Raw genomic sequence first — 19,164 nt, 5'->3', positions numbered from 1 at the left:
GTTATTTTGGCTCTCCAAACACATTTTCTCCTATATCATAATTATGATTAAGTTACTAGTTTAGTCCCAAGAGACTGTTTAGCCCATTATGTAATTGAACTTTATAATATTAATAGTAACCATAAACTATTCTGAACCAGTGATTGGAAGGAGTCAGGAGCAGGGGGCTTGAGCTTTGGCATCAGCAGTTTCTGGTTGTAATAAGAAGGGGGCAATATCAGTGGAGGATTCTGGTAGAAATCACTTTCTTATAAAGAGGCACAGAACACATTTGAGATTGGGATACAGTGATTATACAGTCTGCAGTAGAGGGTAGATGAATGTATCTTAAAAATAGTCCAACTTGACATGTATTTTTTGAAAGGCTTATCATAGTAAATATAGCTCTTTAGGCAAACATGAAATTTATTAAAGTGGTTCAGTTACCATGGCAACGTATCTAGAATGTATAGCTCCTTATTTTCAGAGGCCTCCATTTCCACTTTCTGAGGCACTGAAATCCAAGGCTAAAGTTCATAACAGCCTCTAGTCTCATTGTATAATGAGTTTCTATTATTTAGAAAATTTAGGCATACAAAACGTAGCTTGCAAAATCGGTCTTGTGACTTTATAGTCATGCACAAATTTTCAATAGATGTTTTTCAACTTTGAAATGCCCCTATTTTTAATTTTTTTTATTATTACCAACACCACATATGGTCATAGTTTCATGAGGAGAAATAACTATTTCAAAAAATAACAGTCTCCTAAACTTAATTCCCCAAAGGCAGCCACTTCCTATTCCTGCTGCTGACTTTTTTAGTGTTCACCCAAATCCCTCAGCTACACATTTATCTTGCCTCTTGGTTTGTATTACTGCTTGCTTTGTAATTTTAGCTCTTTCACTGCCCCGCCCTTACACCCAGATCTTTCCTGTATTCCCATTCTCCCAACAAAGTGATAGGAAGGTAGGTAGGTAAGTAGGCAGATGGGTGGATGGATGGATAGATCTATATAGTTATACTTTTACTAATTTTATAGTAATTTATACAAATTTTGGCTTAATATCTGTCATGTATATTATTAGAACCATGTTTATAATATTTACAGGTGAACCATGCAATATATTATGAATATGTTTTCTTTCTTCTACAACTCATTTTCAATAATTTATCTTCAAACTTTTCCCTAGTGGTTCAGTTTACTTTCAGTATCTTTAAACATTAGCATTGTATTAATTTTATCTATGTAAAGAAATTTTACCTGCAGCCTTTGATCAGCTCCAAGCTGCTGCGGAGCTCTCATCCTGGGGATTTTCTTTATTTATATCTTGTGCTGAATTACCTCTTTATTTGATATTATTATTTTCATTTGTTCACTTCCTTGCTTTGCTGGACCACATTCTTCAGTAGCTTCCAAAGAATGTACAGGAAGTATTATTTGAATCCTTGCATATTTGAAAATGCTTTTATTCTATTTTTATATCTGATTTTCAGTTGGGCTAGATGTAAGTTCTTAATTGGAAATTATTTTCTCTCAGAATTTTTAGTGTTGATATTGAGGTATCCAATGCAACTCAAAATTTTTATTCTATTTTGATTCTGTGAAATATTTTCTCCCCTTTCTGGAAGCTCATAGAATTATTTCTTCATCCCCAGTGTTCCAGAATTTCGTGATGGACCTTACTTTGGGTACATTTTCATTCATCACAAAGAATCTTTAGCAGGCCTTTTTCATATTCCATTTGGAAACTTACTTCCTTAAGTTTTCTTTTAAGATTTTATTTGTTTATTTTTAGAGAGGGGGGAAGGGAAAGAGTATGAGAGGAAGAGAAACATCAGTTGCTTCTCACACGCCTCCATTTGGGGACCTGGCCCACAACCCAGGTATATGCCCTGACTGGAAATCGAGCCAGTGAACTTTCTGTTCCCAGGCCAGTGCTCAATTCACAGAGCCACACCAGCCAGGGTTATTTCCTTAGTTCTATAAAGCATTTTTTATTTCTTTGATTATTTTCTTTCTTCTGTTTCCTCTGTATTGTTTTCTAGAACTTTTCTTAAGTATATTTTATTGACTTTGTTATTACAGTTATTCCATCCTGGTGCCCCCCTTTTCTCCACCAATCTCCCCCGTCTTCCAATGATCTCCATACCTATGATTCTGTTCCTGTTCTGGTTGTTGGCTTAGTTGTTTTTTGTTTTGTTTTGTTTTTTAGATTCAGTTGTTAATAATTGTGAATTCATTGCCTTTTTCATGTTCATGGTTTTGATCTTCTTCTTCTTAAATAAGTCCCTTTAACATTTCATGTAATAATGGCTTGGTGATGATGAACTCCTTTAACTTTACATTGTTTGGGAAGCACTTTATCTGCCCTTCAATTCTAAATGATAGCTTTGCTGGATATCTAGGTGGTAGGTCCTTGCTTTTCATCATTTTGAATACTTTTTGCCAATCCCTTCTTGCCTGCAAAGATTCTTTTGAGAAATCAGCTGAGAGTCTTATGGGAACTCTTTTGTAGGTAACTCTCTTCGTTTCTCTTGCTGCTTGTAAGATTCTTTCTTGATCTTTAACCCTTGGCATTTAAATTATGATGTGTCCTGGTGTGGTCCACTTTGGGTCCAACTTGTATGGGACTCTCTGTGCTTCCTGGACTTGTATGTCTATTTCCTTCACGAAATTAGGGAAGTTTTCTTTTATTATTTTTTCAAATAAGTTTTCTCTTTAAAAAATAAGTTTTCAATATCTTGCTCTTCCTCTTTTCATTCTGACACCCCTATGATTCAGATGTTGGTACATGTAAAGTTGTCCCAGAGGTTCCTCAGCCTATCCTCATTTTTTTAAATTTGTTTCTTTCTATTATGGTTGAATGTTTATTTCTTCCTTATGTTCCAAATCATTAATTTGAATCAGCTTCCTACCGTTCACTGTTGGTTCCCTGTGGGTTTTTCTTTATTTCATTTAGTGTAACCTTCATTTCTTCCTTTATGTTATTGCTGTACTCAAGGAGTTCTCTGAGCATTCTGATAACTAGTGTTTTGAAGTCTGTATATGATAGATTGGCTATCTTCATTTCTTTATGGAGTTTTGATCTGATCTTTCATTTGGGCCATATTTCGTCTCCTCAATTTCGGAGTCTCCCTGTGTTTGTTTCTGTGTATTAGGTAGAGCTGCTTTTACTCTCTGTCTTAGTAGCATGGCCTATGTAGAAAAGGCAGGGCAAGCCACTTCACTACTTTGTGGCTTTGTGTAGGGGGAGGGCTCAGAGAGGGGGCTGTGCTACTGCCTGGCTTCTGGAGGTTTGCCCAGCACTTGCCGCATTTCTAGTCACTTCACCCACTTCCTGTATGCAACTGGTGCCCTTCCAGCTGCTGCCCTGGTGGTAAAACCCAGAGTGGGTGGGTTTATGTATGTCCTAAGTCCATGAAGGCCCTTTAAGTGGGAAAAATCTGGCAGTTTCTTCCACCCCCTCAACCCCCACTGGTTTTTACAGCTAGAGGTAATGGGGATTTCTCTTCCGGGTGCTGGAGCCCTAGGCTGTGCAATCTGGCCTGAGGCTGGGATCGCTTGCTCCCAAGGTATCCCTCCCAAATTTTATCCACCATAAGGAAATGTGGGCCTGTTCTGCCACCACAACCACCACCTCTCTGTGTCACACCACCTCTCTGCCTATCTCTGTGACTCCACCCTTCCTACCAGTCTGGATGAATGTGGCTTCTTTAAATCCTTGGATTTAAGGATTTCCATATAGCTTGATTTTCTGATGGTTCTGGGTGTTTTTTGTTTTGAGATCTGGTTGAATTCTTTCTATGGTTACACGAGGAGGCAAAGCATGTCTACCTACACTGTTTTCTAGAACTTTTTATTCATGTGTTACCCTCATGGCTTGGTCTTCTAATTTCCTTATATTTTATATATTTCTAATGATTTTCCATGTACTTTCTGGAAGATTTTTCATCTACTTTCTGGACGATTTCCTCAGCTTAATAGCCCCTGATCTTTTTTTTATTTCTGTTATTATATTTTTGAACCGACAACCCTTGGCTCACAGGCCTGCGCTCAATCCACTGAGCTACACCAGCCAAGGCATATTTCTGTTATTATATTTTTACCACTGCTTCCCTTTCTCCCCAGTTACTCCTTTTTTCTGACATACTATTCTTGGTTTATAAATGTAATCCCTTCTAGTTCTCTTGTGTCTGGATCGTTGATGTGTTCATATAGGTTGTTTTCTACAAATACCTAGTGACCTTTGTTTGCTTGTATTTGCAAGTAAGACACAATGCTAACTGGAAACTCTGCGGATGGATATGGCTTGTAAACGGTGGCCTTCCGTAAAGGGTCATCTGCCTGCCATGTCTAGCTGAGGAGCCTCCAATATCAATATCTTTAGTCTTTTCTCTTTGAGTGGTCAGATTCTTCAGAAAAGTTATTTTATATGATTCTGTTCTCCTGCCTAGAGAGTATAAGGCTGTTTGTCTGTTGTGGGTGGTGCGGGGGGAGGGGGGTGCGGTAAGAAGATTAAGGGAGAAGAACATGTCTCAGCATTTATTACGTATCTTTCATTTAATCCCCATGATTTTTATAGTATAGCCTACCATCAGTGTGGGATTCCTCCATCCAGATACCCTCTGTTTTACCCTCTCTGGAAAATAAATCTCTAGTTTTCTGCCAGGATGTGTTGGGAAATCACTTATTGTGTGGAATGGGTTGAGATGGGATATGGATGAGTGTTGCAAGTATTCAACTTCTTAAGCATTCTTTCAACCAGTCTTCCAGTTTTAGCTACATCTCCATCCTCCTTCGAGAGGTGCTATTTCCTGAATTTTTTAAGATTACTCATTGTAAACCAGGTGCTTCTCAGTTTTTCATACTGACAGTTTAGTGACTGTTAGGTTGGCTAATCAGTTACCAAGCATCTGTCTGCTTTTTAGCTTCTTAAGTGTTAATTGCTATCAGCCCCTCTTCAATTCTCTTTCTCCCCATACTCACTACTATTATTTAAATATAGGACTGAGCTGACAACAAGGTTGTGGAGAAAAGGGAACCCTAATACACTGTTGGTGGGAATGTAGACTGGTGCAGCCACTGTGGAAAACAGTATGGAATTTCCTCAGAAAACTAAAAATGGAACTGCCTTTTGACCTGGCAGTTCCATTGCTGGGATTGATTATACCCTAAGAATCCTGAAACACCAATTCAGAAGAACCTATGCACCCCAATGTTCATAGAAGCATAATTTACAATAACCAAGTGCTTGAAGCAACCTAAGAGCCCATCAGGAAATGAGTGGATCAAAGAACTATGGTATATTTACACAATGGAATACTATGTAGCAGAAAGAAGGAAGGAGCTCCTACCCTTTGCAACAGCATGGATGGATCTGGAGAGTATTATATTAAGTGAAATAAGCCAGGTGGTGAAAGACAAACACCATATGATCTCACCTATAAGTGGAACCTAATCAACAAAAGAAACAAGCAAGCAAAATATAAACAGAGACATCGAAATTAAGAACAAGCTGACAGTAACCAGAGGGGAGGTGGGAGGAGATAATGGGGGGGGGAAGTGGGAAGGGTGTCAAGGAACATGTATAAAGGACACATGGACAAAGCCAAAGGGGGTTAGGATCAAGGGTGGGAGGTGGAGATGGCTAGCTTGGGGGGGGGGGGGGGGTGAGGGGAAAATAGAGACAACTGTACTTGAACAACAATAAAGAAAAAGCAAATAAATATAGCACTGAGAGTGGAGGTTAAATGTGTTCAGCCTACTATCTTTTCCCAAAATTTCAAAGTAACTTATTTTTAACAGTTAAGAGGCTATATTCATGTTTTAGATTCAATTCATGCTACCCACTTTAAATTTGACATATTTGATTCATCTCATATTGATTTCTTACTCTTAATAGGTAACTTGGCCTCAAGTTAACTAAGAAAAGCTTATTCAATCTGAACTTTTTTGATTTTTCCTTTTCTTCACTGCAGTTTCTTTGTGTTTCCTTGTTCTCTCAGACCTCCCTTCTATCCTCTTAATCTCATCACTCCAGCCTCTGCTCTGACCTTCTCCATCCTGGAGACAAACTGAACCTTCTTATTTTTCATTCCTCCTTCAAATGCCCTGTTTGTAATTCTACTTAAATGTTTTAGCTTAAAAAAATCAATAAACCAACTTTTCTTAATCATTAAGCTTTAGTCCCAGTTTTCTTATTCTTCTTTAGTCTTCCCTTTTTATAAAGTAAAAATGCTATTCATCTCACTTTTTACCTTTCATTTCCTTCTTAATTTCATTTCACTTAGTCTTATATATGAGCTTTTTAAAAAATTACCTTCTAAACAAAACCTCTTCTTGGCCATAGTCTACTTGAGTACCTACTTTCCATTGAAACTCTTTTCTTGTATTTTCATTCTAATTCTTATATTGTTCTTGTTTCCTCAGTTTTTTCCTCTTTTGTACCTTTTCTCCCACTTACTATTATATGTGGTTCTACTTCCGTAGCTTCTTAGAAAACAAAGCAGTTAAAAGTTCACAAAAATGTATTGATGTTTGAGCTTTCCTTGACTTATTAAAAGAAAGTAAAATGATATGTCATAAACATTTTTATTATATTAATAAGTTTTAACATTTAATATTTAGGCAGGTGCTGTAAAGGATTATATTAAGATGATGCTTCAAAATGATTCACTTAAATTTCTGGTTTTTGCTCACCATTTAATCATGCTCCAAGCTTGCACAGAAGCAGTCATAGAAAACAAGGTATGTCACCACTTGTCTATAAAGGACTTTAGGGAGCACATTTTTAATATACCAAACATCAGTTGTCTTATGATTGCATTTTTGCCTGCTTTTCATGGGGGCATATAAATTGTAGATATTTTTCTTGAAAATTATACTGATATTATATTATTATTGTGTTGATGGTGTCCTATTAAAGTTTGCCTTTTATACCAGTGTTACAATTTTTCACTAATCAAATAATCTGAATTGATTAAAATTTACTGCCTTGATAGGAATGATGTGAATTTGGTTTTTGTTAATGGTATACCATTTAAGATCTGCATAGGCAGTTAAAAGTTAAATTTTTTGTTTACTTGCAAGACACCCCTGGAATGTGGGTGATGTCGAGGGGAAAGGAAGAATGAATTCAACTGATTCTTGTGCCCAGCTATATTCCTACCTTTTAAACTCCAGGCCATATACTCTTTAGAATAGGGTTATTAAGATTTAGTGTAAATGAATTTATAACATATCCTCCAGGGAATCTCTCAGGTAAGCTCCAACAAGCCTGCTGGCCTTCCTGCATTTCCTTAGGTCCACCCTGTTTCCCAGCAGCTCTGGCAATGATAGCATCTTCCAGAAGAAATTTCCTGACAAATTATGTGAGCTTAATATACATGTAACAGCAGAACCTCCTTCTGGTGTAGGTAGATTTTTTTTTAATGGAGGAATAAAGCCATATTTTTTATCAGTTTGTACAGTATAGACTTTTCAAGCACTAGCTAATAGATTCATTGACATTACCAAAACCAAAATACTAGTGTTTTCTCTATTGAAAGATTTATGACAATATAATAAAGTCCTATACATTGAAATGTACCTTCTCACTGATTATCTTATAGTGTCTGTAAAACACCCGCAGAAGGAGAGTTAATCTTAGAAATCATTTTAGATGATTGAGCAATAACACTAGATCCATAATATTTTCTCATTCTGATTCTACTCTACCTTAGAAGAATGGGAATGTATTTCAAGAGTAACAGTCTCTCTCTCTCTCACTTCTGCTTTATTGACGTATTTAGAATCCCATTTAACATTACTAAGAGTTTCAAATGTTGGGTAGTCATGATGTTGGAGGTGAATTTCTCTCAAATACTCTGAAGTCGAACAATGTGTTTTCTTTAGAAAGACCCTCAGATTTTATAATCTACCTTAATGGATATTAAATGGGCCACTGGTCAATTTCTATCTGTTTTGTGATGACAGAGAAGTTAATAAGGGGCATTCTATTTAATGCTTAATTTGACTGTCTTCTTATATAAGTGAATATTTCTGTCTTCAACTATTTAAGACTATGTTTTCCATAAAAGTACATATATAAATGAGATTATTTGAAATTCAGGGCTTATACTTGTTTTACAAAGCTGAGTAATAACTTCTTTTCAGCTTCTCTAACACATGCTGATTGCTCCCTTTCTCAACTCAAATCATTCTTAAAAGACAGCACTGTCCAATTTAGCACTTAATTGTTTCCCTACTTTTTAAAAATGTGGGTAGTTGTCTTGGTCCCCGCCTCAAGAGACATGACCATAACACATTTTCTTTTAAGTTTAATAATGTGAAAAAAAGAGAACTCAAATTGTACATTAAAAAAGATATTTTCCCAGTTCATATTGGGATATTTCAGAAATAGACATACCACCCTTCATGAATTTCTGATATGTGGACAGATTCCTCGTTTTCCTTTCCTGCAATGTCTGCTCTTACTTTTACTTTGGAGTTAGTGATTCTGTAACTTGAAAGGTACTCTGATCCAGCATTAATTTGGCACATCAATTCACATAGAATTGTACTTCTGTAACTTGAAAGTTATTCTGATCCAGCATTAATTCGACATATCAATTTACATAGAATTCTACTGAGGCAACATTAGCTTAATTCAGTCATGAGCTCCTGTTATGTATAAGACATTGAGCTTCGCAATGATGGTATGAAGATGAATTGGACATAGATCCTAACCTCAAGCAGCTTAAAAGATTAAAAGATATAAAATTGTTATCAGACGCTATTAAGAAATTTGGTTAAGATTCTTCTTGTGTAACATTTACCAACCTGTCATCTTAGTTTCTGTTTTATTATGTGAACATAAAAATAAGCCATAAAGTATATAAAATAAGATGGGTACATAGGGGCTTGTCCTAATTTTGCCATTTCCTTTGTTAATGCTAGACTCGTTATGTTAGGATAGATGGAAGTGTTCCATCGTCAGAAAGAATACATCTGGTTAATCAGTTTCAAAAGGATCCTGAGACTCGTGTTGCTATCCTAAGCATTCAGGCTGCTGGTCAGGTAAGAAATTTCAGGTCTTAAGTTGATAATAAAATGCCTTTGAGGTAATAAAAATGCCGTTAACTGTAATTATAACTTTATATCTCATATCTGATATAATCAATATTCATTCTATCTTGGAGAGTGCTAGAAAGTATAATAGAAGGAGGCCTCCACACCTCTGACTGAAATCTTCCTACATTTTCAAAGAGAGAATTTCCTAGAAGAATATAGTTCATCTGACTGTAATACTTTCTTGAGACTTTCTTTGTTTCTTTTGAATTTGCATAGAATTTTCCCATCCCTTTCTTATAGCACTTATCTTATTTGACTGTCTTCATCAGAGTCTGTGAGGCAAGTGACCTGGGGAATAAGAACTTTTCTGTCTGAGAACTCTTTATGGAGTCCCCCTGCTTTGTTCCTTAGAATTACATTTGCCTGCAAATAAATGAAAACCCGAATTAAGATAGACTTAAATACATAGAGTTTTATTCTCTCTTGTAGATAGCCCAAGTCTAACATGGTGGTTCCACAAGGCCCTTGCAGCCTAGGCTCCTTCTGGCTTTCTGCTGCTCCACTCTTAGCAGGTATCTCATTTCTAATAGGGCTGCTAGGTTTCCTCCAGCACGTCTGCGATACAGACAGCTGGCTGGAGAAAGGCACACTGTGTCTCACTGTCCCATGGCCACAACTAACTTCAAGACAGGCTGGGAAAAGTAGCATTTATTCCAGGTAGTGATGCTAAAAATCAGGTGTTACAGTGCAAAGGATTAAGAATAGATGCAGAGGTAAAGAACAAACTGACAGTAACCCAAGGGGAGGGAGGAGGGAAGTAACTGGGGGAAAAAGGGAAAGGGTTGTCAAGGAATGTGTATAAAGGACCCATGGACAAAGCCAAAGGTAGGTAGGATGGAGGGTGGGAGGTGGGGGTGGGTGGGGTGGGGGAAAGTGGTGGTGGGAAAATAGAGACAACTCTATTCCAACAACAATAAAAAATGATTAAAAGTATATACAAAATTATAGAAAAAAAGAACAGATATTAGGGAAGGCAATAACAGTCTCTGCCACACTGTGGAAGAGGGAATCCTTCTGGACTTTTTTTTTTCTAATATTCTGAAACATTTTGATGTAAATGTCTAAGCCAGGATATTTAACATAGGGAAAAAATAATTGAACATATCACTGTGCATCCAACTTGGCATATGGCATCTCCTGTGGAATCGAATATGAACCAGAGCCAAAGATCTGCTTTACCCAGCAAATTGTATATACAGAGAGACTCCATGAGGATTTACAGACATATACATACAATTTTGCTTGGTTCTAGAACTCACTAGGAATTCTAACCAAAAGGAGGGTTGTCTCAACATTTCCTTCATGTTGGATTAAACTTGCAGTAATCTGAGTTTTATATCTGTTAGAATATTCCAGACATAGAGCATATTATTGAACAGAGCATAAAGTTACAAATGGAGTACTCACAATATGGGAGAATAAATGCAGGAAATGCCAGGCAAGAGAGTTTAGGAGTGGCCTGATAAAAGACTTTGAAATTAAAATTGCACAGGGCACTCATATTTTATTCAAGACTATGTTCCTAACGACCTTGTAGAATTCAAAACTCATATACTTGAATACTAGTGTCTTCATAGAAAGAAAGGAAAGTACAAAGAATTTTGTTGTTGAGGCATGTGAATCTTCCACTGTAGTTTAGTAGTATCTCAGTGATGTTGATCTTGCCAGCATATTTTCCCTTAATTCTTATATAGTCGTGAGATGCTTTTTACATGCTTAAAGGTGTCCTTATTTAAATACTCCTTATTTTTCGGCATTATCTCTAATATTTTGTGGCATTTCTTTTCCTAAGTAGCAGAACAGTGTAGCATGGCGGTTGTTTCTATTACTTCTAACTTCTATTCCAAAGTGATTGATCTTCAGTGAATTTTCAGTTTGAATGCCACCATTTAATGAATGCTGGTATGACATGTTATGTGATATAAAACCCTTTAAGTTAAAATAACATGATGAAAAACAGCACAGCAGTCACAAAAGTCACTCACTCAGAACTTCCAGTGTATGTGAACAACAGCTTGGAGTACTCTCAAAGGATGGTAGGTATTTCTGTCGGCCCCTATGTATAGCAGTAGCGTAAGCATGGTTCGTATTTCACTCAGCCTGCCAGCTTTAACATCATGCATTTTTTACATAATTTTACTTTGAGGAGATTTGATTATTTCATGTAAAACAAGACTTAGTTAATAGTTTTAATGTTGTACTATTTCAAGCTGATGTAAAAAGCAATTGTGCTGTGTATATTGGGATACAGTAAACTTCAGGGCCTTTGGAATGTAATGTAAGAAATTTCATAGGAAGAAAACAGTATGACTGGAGACATGATTTTCTTGCTTTATAGAACAGCAATATGAATTAAATGAATAGAGGATGGCATTGCTCTTTGCCTAGTTGCTATGGATACCATATATTATAAATTATATTCTCATTTATAATGTATTTTATTAGATTTTCCAGCAGTAATGTGAATCTAGTCTTCATCAGAGGATAAAGTGATTTTGTGTATAATATTCATCAAACTGACTTTTGAAATATACCTTAAATATGTTTTGTAGTTCACCTGGCTATCTTGGAGTAGGTGGTCTTCATGTGCCTTTCATGAATTAAATTTTCATAATTTGGCTTACTGTGAAAGATTGATTTGTTTCTATGTCCTTCAGCCTCCTCTTGTCTCCTTAATGTGTTCAGAAAGACTGTTATATTCTTAGTTCATTTACATCTCAATTTCTTCACTTTATTTTGCTAAGGGTTTGACATTTACTGCTGCAACACATGTTGTATTTGCTGAGTTGTACTGGGACCCCGGACATTTAAAACAAGCAGAAGACCGTGCTCACCGAATTGGACAGTGCAGTTCTGTGAATATTCACTACCTCATTGCAAATGGGACTCTAGACACCCTCATGTGGGGGATGTTGAATCGCAAGGTAAAGCTTGAATTTAAGCCAGGTTACCAATTTATTATTATCCATAGTCTACATGAGTTAAGAGGCAGAGTTTTAGTGTTTTCAGGCAAAGGATACTTAAGGACATTAAGATACTGATGTTAATAGAGACCAAGTTCAGAAAAGGTTTCAATTGGTGGCACTGTACCTGCTCTCCTCTGTAATAGGAGAGAGGCATGAATTTACATGCATTCCTATTGTCTCTCAAGCCCTTCTACCATTTTACAGGCTAGAGGAGAGGTTAGCTAACAAGGAACCAGAATGCTTTCAAGCACCAAGTCTTTTTCATTAAGTAAACATAAACCCTTTCTCAGAAGGATTCTTGAATTCAGAGCTAATATTGGATAGAGGGCACCCTGTACCCGGACTCTAGAAGAGGTAGAAGGGACATTGCTTGCTCTGTGTCCTGAGTCGTCTCTTCTCCCAACCTTGAGGGATGTTTATGGAAAGGGTTTGACTAAGGATTAAAGGATCGTTTTCAAGCACTGAATATAGATATTCAAAATGGCCAATCATATGTAGGTTCAGTTTCAAAGTTTATAAATATTAGAGTAAAAGTTTTTATGAGAAAAACAAATAGGATAATTTCTCTAGTTAAGACCTCTTCTTCATGAGAAATCACTGACTTGGTAATTTGGCTGTGATTATGAATAATTATATTACTACGGCCCATGACATGTTGAAACAATATGATTTTCTTTAATGGATTACTTGTGATTCAAATGCAAAATCAAGTTATTGCTTAGAAAATATCAGCTGTGAAGTGAATGTTATAAATTCATACGCTTTCCCATCCTACAGACTCAGGTTACTGGGAGCACATTGAATGGTAGGAAGGAACAACTTCAGACTGAGGAAGGTGATAAGCAAAAATGGGATTTCCTGCAGTTTGCTAAAGCTTGGACGCCAGATGAAAGTTCTGAAGAGCTCAGGAAGGATATTTTGTTCACTCATGTAAGAAGATTACATAACTTACTCTTTTCTATTTTTTTAATATCCTGAAACTATAACTTTATTTTACATTACTTTAAATAGCAGTCTTCAATTATTCATGCTGAAAAACCTCTTAGAACCAAAAGATAGCGTTGATGGAAGGAAGCTGCGGCAAGGGCTTGTATCTTCCACCAGTCACATATCAGTGCCTCACTGTTAGCTCCTTGGAAAAACAAGCTAAATAGAATCCAACCTCAGAAGAAAACATAGGAGGCTATCTTTATGACCCCGAGGGTAGGTAAAGATGTATTAAACTTTGCCACAAAATGTAGCATAAATAAGTTAGAGACCAAGTAAAGATATTTGCATTACAATCTCTAAAATATATAAAGAATTTATGTAATTCAGTTAATAAAACACAATTAGTGTAGAATGTGAGCATCAGAAGATGTCTAAATAGCCAATGAACATGAAAAGCAGCTCTTCCTCACTACAGTAGTGGTTTTTCTAATTCCATCATTGCTTCTGTATTTTTTAGCTGACATTTTTCTGTAAAGAGGACTCTACTTCTCATTTTAAAAATCACTAACGACTTAGGAATTCTATTAGTTATTTAATGTGTTAAATCTTTCACTTTAAAAAAAAAATGTCCGACTCGTGAAAGCTCCTTTTTTAGAAAAAAGAAGTTTCTATAATTCTCTGAGTGCTTTTTGCTTTCTGAGAAACAATGTACTCCGGATTCACCACGGATTTTCTGTCCCAGATCTGGAAGTGGACATTTCTTTAAGGAGCCCTTACTGCCTTTACTGGCAAATAGTATTTAGAAATTAGGGGTTTTTACTGCTCTGAGATGTCATTGCTTCTGGCATATTTTCAATGTACAGAGCTATTTATATACAAATACATAGGTTTGCTTGGATAGGTAAACTGCATGTATGTATATGTATGTCTGTATATATGTATGCATTATGAAGTCATAAGTTCATAAAAATACCTTCTGTTAAATCCAGTACCACCTAGTTCTTCTTCACTTTCTCCATATATCTGATACAAATATAAATATTTATATTTACCTATCCAACGGTAAGAACTCTGGTTCCTCATATCATCAACGTATTTACTCATTTGCTCTATCCTTTCATACATGTAAGTACTTTTTAAATTACTACACTAATACCATTACCAACAGCTAAGTAAAATTCAAGATTTCTTAGAAGTTTTAAGTAAGTTCTACTAAAAATATATAGTCACGGCATTCTGTCCAAACATTATTTGAATTGGTTTTTTTTCTATGTGGCTATCTTATCAGTTTGATAGGCATAGGCTGATTCGTTTCTGTGTGGATTTAATTGTAGAGTTTACAGTTTTTAATATTTAAAACAAACAGCTCAAAAGTCAAAACTGTATTAAAAAGTACATTCAGAGAAGTCTGACTCTCATCCCTATTTTTGTTTCTATTTATCCCCCATAAGTCGCCATTTTTATTAGTTCCTGTCTTAACTTTTCCTAGATTTTCTTTTCTGCAAAAAAGTGTGTGTGTATGTGTATGTGTTCAGTAAAATAAATTAAAACAAAATACCTGCTTCATAACCACTGGATTGGCAAAAATGAAAACATTTGACATATAAAATTTTCAGGAACATTTCACATACTCTCATATACTGCTCGGTGGGAGTATAAATTGTAACTACTTGGGAGAGCAATTAAGAAATATCTGGTAAAGTTGGAAATGCCCTTCAACCAAACAGTTTCATTCCTAGAAATACATTCTCACACATGTGTATAAGGATACTTGCACAAGTATGTTTATTGAATCACTTTGGTGGTGCAAGAAATTGAAAGCAACCAAAATGCCCATCAATAGGAAAATGGCTATATATACTGTCATAAGATACTATCTGGAAGTTAACATGAATGATAGACTTATATGTATGACCAGATTTTGGGAACAATGTTATTTGTAAAATGCATAGCACGCATGTGCACATGCACACACACAAACACATGCACTTAAATAATACACATTTATGAATACATACACATGTAATAAATCTATAAACATAGATTGGGAGAATACATGCCAAATTTATACTATTGGTTGCCTCAGAGAGGAGGAGAATGGGTCTAGGGAAGAGTAAAAATGTCATAACAATTTCATCAGAAGTATTTTATTTATAAAAAGGATTAGAAGTAAATACTACAGTGTTAGTATTTATAGATTGTGAATGGTGGGTGATGTTTGTTATATTCTCTGTGCAGTAACAAGTGCTATTTGGAGGCCACATATAAACTGGATAAGAAATAAAATATTAGAGAAGCCTAGAGTAATTCACACCATCTGCTTTTTCCTAGCCGTTTTGGGGCAATATGGTATGAGTTATAGGGCATTCAGTTTTAATTTTTGAAAGAATTGATCAGGAATTGTAGGAATAAAATTAAAGTCTATACTTGTTTTTTCAAAATATACAATTAAAAATTAGTATACAGTTTAGTACCACAAAAACATAACACAGGGTCCAGCACAAATAACACCCCTTTTTATTACAAAATCATAAGCATGTAATTCTGTAGCATAAGAATATCACACTCAAGCACACCGTATGACATTTTAGGTGACATGTTCAAATTGCTGTCCATCTCATGCGAGACATTCATGTACCCTCCCAGCCACACTCAAGTAGGTGTTACTTCTGCCGGACCCTGTATTTTATGTGTAATCTTCCTAAATTTTTTATGTATCTTTGCAGGGCTAGTACTTTTTTTCTAGGATATTAGAATGTCCTTTAGTCAAGTATTGCTAAAAAAACAAACCAAAAAAAGGACTTTCTCAGAATTTTTTAAGCTAAAAACTCCTTTTAGTAGAGTTTATTACATTATACTTTGATTAATTAAAAACAAGGTATTCTAGGTATTTAAAATATATATAACTCAAACTATAAAAATATAACCATTATTTATAGTTGTTTTTTCTCTGAAATTCCCTAACTATTGAACTACATTTAAAAGTTGATTTCTAAGACAAGTATTAAGAATTTGAAATCTGAAATACATCTTCCCAAATTTATACATGTTTATTATTTATATCTTTGTGTAAAGAAAAAATACATATCTTTGTATAAAGTTAAAGATATCCCCCAGTCACCCTGACCAAGTCTTACTCTTCTGAGTTAGGTGTTTACCTTAATAGTCTACTGTTACTTTGCACAGATTTTCCAGTGCATGGCTTTATACATATATGGCTTCATAGAGAGTTCTCCCCACTTATCCTCAGTTTTGGTTTCCACTGTTTCAGTTAACCGTGAGTCAAAGTGGTCCAAAAATGTTAAATGAGAAATTCCCAAAGTAGACAATTGATAAGTGTTAAATTGTGCCACCATTCTGAGTAGTGTGATGAAATCTCACTCCATCCAGCTCCATTCCACCCACGATGTGAATCATCCCTTTGTAGCATCTCCACGTTGTATATGTGCCACATGCACCCTGCCCATTAGTCACTTAGCTGACTGGATTATCAAATCAACTGTCCCAGTATCTCAGTGCTTGTATTCGGGCCACCCTTCTTTTACTTAATAATGGCCCCCAAGTACAAGAGCAGTGATGCTGGCAATTTAGGTATGCCGAAAGAGGCATCGAAAGGTGCTTCAGATCGGGGTGTCCAACCTTTGGCATCTCTGGGCCACACTTGAAGAAGAAGAGTTGTCTTGGGCCACACATTAAAGACAAAAACACTAACGAAAACTGTTGAGCAAATAAAAGGTCCGTGCATGATTTTCATATCTGCCACCACAGATAAGCAAAAATTCCTCACATACTAACCCTAATTATGCAACGGCCCTTTCCAATAATCTTTTAAATCATCAAACAGGTCCCAAGATTGTGATCACTAGTATAGAAAATTTACATATCTAAGTAATAAAACGAAGTAATGTTTTAAGTAAATTTACAATTTTGTAAATTTTGTTGGGCCAAATTCATAGCCATGCTGGGCCTCATGCCCACATGGGCCACAGATTAGACACCTCTGGGAATGAAAGCATATGTATAGAAGAAAACATAGTGTATATAGCGTTGGGTACTATCCTTGGTTTTAGGCATCCACTGGGATCTTGGAATGTATTCTGTATGGATAAGGAGGGGTGACTGTAAATCAGAATCTTATAATACAGAGACCACTTGTTTTGCTTTGGATTGTTTGTTTTGGGCCAGCATGTGAAAGGTGCTCTGAGTGGGAGAGACTTTAGGTGGGAATGCCACATATCCACTTTCTTTTTATGTCTTCCAGCTTCATGCATTTTAAGAAATATTCAATTTGTTGAAAGATCCTAAAAAATTTAGTCTGCTGAGAAACATATTTTTCTTCTGAATGTGGCCAAAATCAGCATTTACCATGGGAATTTTTCTAGTTATACTGATTTCTTTCTGATCCTTGCTAAAATCCTTTAAATTTTTTCCCTACATTTAGCACTTTAGGCTATTTATAACTTAACTAAACTTTGCCAAATTAACCAAATTTGCCAATTATCAATAAAAAAAACTTGTTTAACTAAAAAGTTTATAGCAGTTCTAATTAGGTGGCCTTTAATGGCTTGTGACTATTTCTGTAGTATCAGCATTCATTCTAAGTAATGTTCATTTATCTCTGCACCAGTGCCCTGCTGCTGCAGCTGGAGGCTAGAGCTGGGGCAAAGAAGAGGGACCTTCCACTGCCGGAAGAACAGACTGTCTGTTAGTCAGTGCATGACTCAGCTCAGGCCGTCAGCCTTAGAGAAGGGAAGACTGAGAGGCTCAAAGGGGAGAAGACCAAGGAACAGAGAATGAGCCTGAAGGGCAAAGAGAGGATAAACTGGGGGCAGGAAGACAGTCAGGAGCCTCAAGTACCCTGCATCCCTAGCTTCCCATAGTCTTCTTAATCCTGCCAACTCGTCACATTCAAAATACTGTGAAGTATATACATGATTTTTAGGAAACCAATAAATTTGGTCACTTTGACAAACTGGTCTTCAGTGAATTGACCTAGGGCCTAATGTTAGTATGATAATGGGTCCTGGTAGAAGGGAGACCTGTGGTTAGGAAGAAGAGGAGGAGGAAAACGAGAGATTTTTGTGGATAAAATTTTTCTGTCCTGGCTGATATTGCTCAATTGGTTGGAGAGTCATCCTGTACACCAGAAGGCTGCGGGTTCAATTCCTGGTCCGGGCACACACCCTGGTTGTGAGTTTGTTCCCTGGTCGGGGTGCTTACGGAGGGCAACTGATCAATGTTTCTCTCTTGCTCTCTCTACCTTCCTCTCTCTGAAAATCAGTCCTTGGGTGAGAATTGAAAAGAAATTTCTATTGGCTTTGGTATTTCCTGCCTTTTTTCTCCCCTGGTGTTCACTGCCCCTCAGAATGGTATTACCTTTTTCTCTCTCCTCTCTTAACCAGAATCTTATTTCTGTCACATAATTCAGCTCTTAGGATAAAAATACTATGTAGAACCAGGGCTGGTATTCTACCAGTATATACTGGGATAAGTGTACTTATTCTTAAAATATTAAATATTTTGTGATGGTTGATAAAAAACCACTTCTTCAATTCCCTCATTTCACTCCCTCCCCTCACCACTAGGGTCTTACGGACCTCCCCATGATCCAGCACAGCGTGGGGCCTCTAGGACTCTGCTTCAAGCCAATACTGATTAATGCCCCTATTATAGTTGTTGTTAAATGTTTGAATAATCACCTGCATGGAATTAATCCACACAAATGTATGGGTCACAATTCTTTACCCATCCTAGATGTATTTACGTGGTCTAAAGAAATTATTTATTGGCCCTGCTGGGTGGCTCAGTTGGTTAGAGTGTCATCCCAGTATGCCAAGTTTGCAGGTTCGATCTCTGGTCAGGGCACGTGCAAGAAGCAACTGAAGAATGCATAAATAAGTAGAACAATAAATTGGTGTTTCTCTTCCTTCCTGTGTGTGTCTCTCTCAAATCAATAAATTTTAAAAAAGAAATTATGTATTAACCCAAGTGAAACTCAAATTGGCCCTGACTGGTGTGGCTCAGTCTGTGAACCAAAGGGTTGCTGGTTCAGTTCCTGTCAGGGCACATGCCTGGGTTGCAGGCCAGGTCCCCTGTAGGGGAGGGCGCACAAGAGGCGACCACACATTGATGTTTCTCTCCCTCTCTTTCTCCCTCCCTTCTTCTCTCTGTGAAA

The 19,164-nt window shown here is 36.5% G+C and overlaps 1 protein-coding gene across 7 annotated transcripts in view; it reads left to right on the top strand.

Annotated features, from left to right (window-relative positions):
• Positions 1-19,164, top strand: part of ZRANB3 (zinc finger RANBP2-type containing 3) — a 225,942-nt gene that overhangs the window by 168,844 nt on the left and 37,934 nt on the right. For 6 of the 7 annotated variants that reach the window (XM_045203150.2, XM_045203151.2, XM_045203152.2 and 3 more), the window contains 4 exons: positions 6,610-6,729; positions 8,920-9,039; positions 11,838-12,017; positions 12,837-12,989. In XM_045203150.2, coding sequence (XP_045059085.2) covers positions 6,610-6,729; positions 8,920-9,039; positions 11,838-12,017; positions 12,837-12,989 — 573 coding nt within the window. Of the gene's footprint in view, positions 1-6,609; positions 6,730-8,919; positions 9,040-9,576; positions 9,606-11,837; positions 12,018-12,836; positions 12,990-19,164 lie in introns of those variants that run through there. The other variant, XM_045203153.2, reaches the window with a different exon arrangement.

This window comes from Desmodus rotundus, chromosome 2, assembly GCF_022682495.2.
Source record: "Desmodus rotundus isolate HL8 chromosome 2, HLdesRot8A.1, whole genome shotgun sequence".
Classification (NCBI taxonomy): Eukaryota; Metazoa; Chordata; class Mammalia; order Chiroptera; family Phyllostomidae; genus Desmodus; species Desmodus rotundus.
The sequence above is the reverse complement of the archived record's forward strand: the minus strand, read 5'-3'. Positions and strand labels throughout refer to the sequence as shown.